At 37.8% G+C, this 7,340-nt stretch overlaps 1 gene segment (V, D, J or C); it reads right to left on the bottom strand.

Annotated features, from left to right (window-relative positions):
- Window positions 1-6,435: 6,435 nt before the first annotated feature.
- LOC138833353 (immunoglobulin kappa variable 1-27-like) lies at window positions 6,436-7,117 on the bottom strand. The segment is given in 2 exon segments: window positions 6,436-6,746; window positions 6,871-7,117. Coding segments are annotated over 2 exon segments (366 nt in total).
- Window positions 7,118-7,340: the final 223 nt, after the last annotated feature.

Below are 7,340 nucleotides of genomic sequence, written 5' to 3'. Positions count from 1 at the left end.
AATAAATAAAAAGAAAGGCAAGAGAGATCTTCTATGTGTTCCCTGGAGAGGAACATGCCTTCATGATCCCTCCTTCTCTTTGCCTGCCACCTAATTCTTCAACCCTTTCCAGGCATGTTTTATAGTTTTCTTGAATAAAGATGCCTTTTCATTAAGTAGTGAGTCATTCTTATTTAATTTCTAGATATTTATTGAAAAGTTTAAGTTTGGTCATTTTTTTATTTTTTGTTTTTTTATTGTGAAATTTTATTACTATAAAATAACTAACACCTATAACCCTCATAGTTTTCAGATAAATAGAAATGGAAGGGATGTTACTGAAGTGATTTTATGGAACAAGTATTACACTCATTCCCAAAAGAGAATTCCAACAACAAAAAAGAATTATGAACTTTTTTATGAACTTAGGCACAATAATTCTCAATAAAATATTTGCAAATCAAATTCAACTTCACATTAAAAGATCATAAAACATGATCAAGCATATTGGTTTCTATCCTGAAAAACAGAAATTCTCACCATATAGAAATCAAACATAATGCAGGACTTAAACAGAATCAAGGTTTAAAAAATAGCATGATTACATTAACTTATCCAGAAAATCTTTTGACAAAGTTCAACATCCTTTTTATGATACAAATTCTAATGAGGCCTGGGAATGTGGCTTAGTAATAGTGTTCACTTAGCATGCATGAAGCCCCAGGTTTGATTTCTCAGTAACAGAAAAAGCTGGAAGTGGTGCTGTGACTCACGTAGTAGAGTGCTAGTCTTGAGCAAAAGAAACTCGGGCACAGTGCCTAGGCCCTGAATTCAAGTCCCGGGACTGACAAAAATAAATAAAATTGCAATAACTAGTATATGTCTGAGACAAGCAGAAACGGTCAGATAATTTGATGTTAGGTGAAATGAACCCCAAGATCAGGATTCAAATGTTTTTTTTTCTTTCTACTGTTTCTAACATATTTATAAGATGATTTCTTTGTTGCTTTGTATGTCCCTCCCCCACGGTATAACACCTGCTTTCGCTGTGTTTGAGGTTGGTATAATTTGTGGAGGGGAAGGAAAACAAATCATTTAAGTATGGATACAGTTGGACCCATTGCAACAATGAAATATACAAGACGTTTATGTCAAAAAACGATCTTTACAACTATGGCCAGGTTGGAGGGGAGGGAAGAAGGGGATGATGGGGGAGATGGGAAGGGATGGGAAGGGGAAACAAAGCAGGAGGCAATAATGCTTAATAAGAAATGTACTCACTACCTTGCCCATGTAATTGTAACCCCTCCTTACGGTATTTTCACAATAAAAAATAAATTTAAAAAAGAAAATCTTATAATGCAGATTTAAAGAAAAATGAATGAGACAAAGGATGCCTGTTTTCCCTTATGTATGGAAGCCAGATTAGCTTATAAATTTACTAGTAAATAGGTTAGTTGGTGTACAAATATATACAAATATATTCATTGGAATATGGTAGATTCCATGGAGCACTCTACTGTAATCCCTCAGAATGGCGAAGTCAAATTTCAACAAAACTGTAGAAGGCAGGCACTTGAATGGAATGGAGTGGGATCAAGGGCAAAGGGGAAGGAGAATGAAGCTGAGAAAAGGAGAATGCACATAAGAATTCAATGAAAAGCCAGGTGCTGGTGGCTCACTCCTGAAATCCTAGCTACTCAGAAGATTGAGATCTGAGCATCTCAGTTCAAAGCCAGTCTGGACAGGAAAGTCTGAGACTCTTATCTCCAACAAACTACTAGAAAAATGGAAGCGGCGCTGGGTTCAAGCAGTAGAGCAATTACCTTGAGCTGAAGAGCACAGGGACAGCACCCACACCCAAATTATGAAGAGTGCACAAAGAGTGGGTAGGGATGGATAGTGAGAATGTTTTAAGGGATGACATTGATCAGTTTGCATTGTATTCATAACCTGCTGTTTTATTTATTTTTTTATTGTGAAAATACTGTACAGAGGGGTTATAATTACATGGGCAAGATAATGAGTACTTATCAAGCATTGTAGCCTCCTCCTTTGTTTCCCCTTCCCATCCCTTCCCATCCTCCCCCCGCCCCCCTAGCCAAAGTTGTAAAGTTTGTTTTCCACATAACAACTTGTACATCTCATTGTTGCAATGGGTCCACCTGTATTCCTATTTAAACGATTTGTGCTTTTGTAAATGGCAATTCTTTTGTACAACTGCTGAAACATTAAAAATGGGAAACAAAATTAATGAAGGAATGGTAAAGAAGGTCTTCTCTGGGTATGGATACTCATGGGATAGAGAGAGAGAAAAAAGAGTTAAAATGGGAAATATGGTAAAAATATTATATGAACATATAAAAATGTTTCTAATGAACATTCAGAGTTGTAATTGTGTAGTGATAGAAACCACATGACTCTAAGAAGTGATGGGTATGTAATGTGTAAAAGAGCCAGATCATGATTTTCAAGGAAGGACCACAAAACTGTTCTGAATTAAAAGCAGACTGAGATCTAGTCCAGTTAAGGCAACCTGTAAGTGGGTCATTTTGGCACAAATGCTGTTACAATTGTCAAAGTCAAAATGGTCTTGCAGTCCACAGGGCATGATTTAGGATACCATCAGATTAGAGAATGCCCTGTTTTTAAGAAATTTTTAGGGTGTAAAACTATGTGGGCATATTCTGAAATGAATGAGAAGAAAATGCATTTTTTACTACACTTACAACCCATCTGTAAGGGTAAAAATGTTTCAAATAATTTACAATATAAAATAAAATTCCCTAACCATATGCTGAAATTATTCTTCCTTTGTAAGACAAATCACTTTTCTACAAATATCCAAGATAATACTGTTTGCTCAAGGATATGACCCTTAAAAAGCCATATGTTTCTTAATGCCCACCTAATAATTGCCTAAGTCTTGCTCTTGGGTTAGGGACCTCCATATTCTGTCCTTTGAGTGTGGCCTTATTCAGCAACCTGGAAGTTCTTACCAGTAATGCTAAACATATTTGTCAAAGAGAAATTAATTTTCACTTCTTCCAGCCAAGCAAGATGGAACCAGAATTAGGATAAACCTAAAACCCTGGACTAGTCATGATCTATTGCAAAACAATGATTCCCAAGTCAGATTCAAATCAATATCACATCACTGAGTTTGGAAACATAGAGAGGAAGAGAGAAGACAGAGATCAAAAGCTCCAGTAGGAATGTAAGAATTCCAGAAAGTCCTGACACCTGATGGATCACAAAGGACTGTATGAAAAACGCAGTGTCTTCATTCAAGTCCCTATCTTCTATTTCAATTGGAGCCTTATAATGTCACAACAATAAACAGAGCATCTGGTCAACCAGAAAGAACTTGGAAACCCAGAAAAAGTGGTATCACTCTATATTTCATTGCTCCCAGAAATTAGACGACTCACATAGTGTTCCTTCAGTCATTCTGACAGAGTGGACAATTCAAGTATCAAATTTCCTTTGCAGGAATGGGGGAGTATGATGGAGGGACTGACACAATGTATTGAACTAATAAACTGATTTGGAGAATGATACCTTCTTATGCAAATACTTAAAATATTAAAAAACATAATTTACAAGGTATCAATTATTTTCATCATCATTACCATGTGGCAACAAAAGTTTCAAACTAAAAAGTTCAAGCCTAAATTTCATAGACTCTGTGTGTTTCTTCATTGGATCTATCCTGTTTATAGGATAGATCACAGCAGTAGTCCATTCCCCAGGTCCACAGTGGGGCCAACCCTGCTGCAGGGAAAGAGAGCTCAGTTGCTCCTCTATTCTTGTTTGACTTCAGGTTTGAAAGCCTGCAAAACTGCCCACATTGGCTTCTTCTGGCAGGTGCACTAGATAGTATGTTGATTAGCAACAAAATGTTTCGGTGATGTTCTTGGAGTAAACTGGAATCCCTTGCTCCTGTATGGAATGGCTACTCTTGCTGATAGTTGCAAATATGAATAACAGGCAGAAAAGTGCACATTCTGGAATTCAAATTACGCAGTCTTAGGAAGTGTTATGGAATAGATTCCGGCAAAGCTTCAAGAAACAGATCCAACAAGGCCACTGCTAATTAAGGCTGCAGAAGCGTCCCCAACACCTGTGGCTTCATTTCAGGAGACTCTCTAGGGAAGAAGGATATTCCTGTAACTCAGATGTATTACAACTCTGCAACAGTACAGATACCAGAGACCAAGGCTCTTGGCCTGCAGCCTTTCCTGTATGGACTATATCACATTTGTATTTCTTGCGGATTCATCCATTGTGTTATCCCAAACCACCAATTTGATCTTGGATATAGATTCAATGCACATTTTTCCACATACAAATTCACATTTTGTGAAACATCAGGTGAAATACATGACCACAGAATACATTGCAAACAAAAGTGACTTATCTCAATTCAGATGATGGGAAACCCAAACCCACTTGGTGGTTCTCCTTCAGAAATCTCAAGTGTAATCCCAGGACTAAATTATAATGGTGAATCCAAAGGAGTATTTCATTTATAGACTTTTAAAGAAAATAATAATCTTCTTATTTGCAAAAAGTACTATAAGTTTAGGAAATGCAGAAAAGGACAAAAGCTATGTACTTATGACCATATAAGATGATATTAAGTGAAATGATTTTTTTCTTTCTTGTTATTGTTTATAATGTATGTATAATGTACCAAGTGATTTTGTTTGTTTCTTTGGTATGTTCCTCCTTATGGTATAACCCCTGTTTCACTGTATTTTATTTCAGTGCCCTGCATCTTGTATATACATTTTCTAATTTGGGGAGAGAAAGGGAAAAACAAAATGTTTAAATAGGGATACAGGTTGACCCGTTGTAACAATGAGATATAAAAAACACTATGTTGGAAATGAACTTTACAACTTCAGCTGGGGGTTGGTTGGGGGGTGTTGAGGGGTAGGGGGATTAGTTGAGGAGGTGGGGGAAGGAAGGGATGGTAGGGGAAAAATAGAGGAGGAGCCATCAATGCTCAATAGGAAATGTACTCATTACCTTACTCATGTAACTGTAACTCCTTTGAACAGTATTTTTACCATTAAAAATGTATAAAAAATGAATACTGACAGATTACATATGGGACCCATGTTTTTCCTTACTAAATCTCCACAATCTAGGTTCCCCAGATCTTCCTTTAAGTCTAGATCTATAAATGTTTAACTACATGATTTAATACACTGTTACATTGTTGCCTGTGGATAAATTAGAACAGAACAGAAAAAATTGGAATGATGTGATTCAATAGAGAAGGTTGAGCAGATTGGGAGATGAGACATCATTCCCATCTCCCTTTAAACTCCCTTTGAACACTAGGCAAACTCAGTTTGTAGGAATGCAAGTTAGCATAGCCAGTATGGAGGACAGTAAGGAAGTTACTAAAATACCTAAAATGAGATATACCAGATGATTTAGCTACCTCACTCCCAGGGCAACATCTGAAGGAAATAAAGCCAAAATACAAAAGTGCTATTTATAAAGGAATTTCTGCATATATAGATTTATTGTGATACTGTTATCACTAGAGAAAATTTGAAATCGATCAATTGTCCTAGAATCGATTAGAAAGTAGTGATGAACTGGTCCATATGTGTATGTATGTCTGTGTATATGTGTATATATATACATATATATGGATATGGATACATGTACACAACATATATAAAGAAACATGAAATCCTGTAATCTGCAGCAAAATGAATGGAACTGAAAGACATTCTGTTAAAACAGGCAAAACAAAAAGCCATTATGTATGGTCTTTCTCATTCAAACAAACTTGAAAACAATAAAATAGAAGAGTAATTATGTGGGCCTGAACAGGGCTCCAGGGTAGGAGGCAGGAGGGTGAGCACAGGGGAAAAGTAGAAGGACATGATCGATGTACATAATAGATGTATATGGAGAATCCCAGAATCTTATTATTAGACACTGCTAAAATATGCTAATTCAATAAATACCAGAGAAGGAAGAACTAAAATCTGAAGCAATGAATCCTTCTTTGTATTATAAACAGTTCCTGATGGTAGTTCATACATGTAATATGAGCTATTCTGGAAACTGACATCTCATTATCCTAGTTCAAAGCTGGCCTGGGCAGGAAACTTTGTGAGACTCTTAGCTCCAATTAACCGCCAGAACATCAGAAATGGAACTGTGGATCAGTATGTTGGAGAGCTAACCTTGAGCCAAAGAACTCAAGCCCCAGTATTGACAATAACTATAACACAAAACCATTGTTGCTTAGAATATCTATTACTTGTGTTGTTGTCTTATGAATCTCAAATGTTGACACAATTCACACTCTTCGAGTGTATATTGTCTATATATGAGCAGCTCTGTCAGCAGGTGGAGGCACCAGGAGAAGCAGCTGAGGCAGCCCAGACTCTCACTTCTGTTACCCTGGGAGATTTTTGTCATGGCTTATATCACTGTGGGAGGTAAGTTGTTATACTGTTGACAGTAATAAGTGGCAACATCTTCAGGCTGCAGGCTGCTGATAGTGAGAGAATAATCTGTCCCAGATCCACTGCCACTGAACCTGGATGGAATGCCAGATGCCAAAGTACTACTACCATAGATCAGGAGTTTAGGGGCTTTCCCTAGTTTCTGCTGGTACCAGGCTAAATAGCCATAAATGTTTCCACTGGCTCTGCAAGTGATGGTGGCTGTGCCTCCTACAGATGCAGACAAGGTGGATGGGGACTGGGTCATCTGGATGCCACACCTCGCATCTGGCAGGTGAAACATGAAACAAATATCCACATTATTAACCAAATTATAAGAAAGCTCTCCTGAAGAGTAAAGCATCATCGATCACACTGAGGACTTTTAATGCCCAATATTCTTTATCCTTACCTGGGAGCCAGAGCAGCAAGAGTCCCAGGAGCTGAGCAGGGATCCTCACATCCATGTTGTGTGCTGACTGGGACAGACTGCTACACCGACTATGAGCAGCCTATGAAGAAGTCCTGAGGGCAGTGGGCTGTGCTGCTGGCACATGCAAATCATCAGCATCTGGACAAGGTTAAACACAACTGTACGGCTGCTTCATCTCAGTAGGTCTACACATTTGGAGTCTCAGGAGACTTAGGTCAGGCAACAGACTGTATTGTTGCCACAGAAGAGAATCAGCACATTTCTTTCCTGTGGGTGGAGCACACCACTGATCTCATTGAGGATAAAAGTCTCTTTTCTTTTTATTTCTTTATCTGAGACAAGACCTTTCCATTAAAAGGTTAGTTCCAGAAATTTACAGTCATTTGCACAACACTCATTTGGCACATGTCTTTATTATCCATAGCAGGAGCTTTGGGAATTGCTCTGAT

Source organism: Dipodomys merriami, unplaced genomic scaffold (genome assembly GCF_024711535.1).
Source record: "Dipodomys merriami isolate MVZ:Mamm:240054 unplaced genomic scaffold, mDipMer1.0.p SCAF_204, whole genome shotgun sequence".
Classification (NCBI taxonomy): Eukaryota; Metazoa; Chordata; class Mammalia; order Rodentia; family Heteromyidae; genus Dipodomys; species Dipodomys merriami.
Note: the sequence above shows the minus strand (reverse complement) of the source record. Positions and strands in the feature narration are given on the sequence as shown.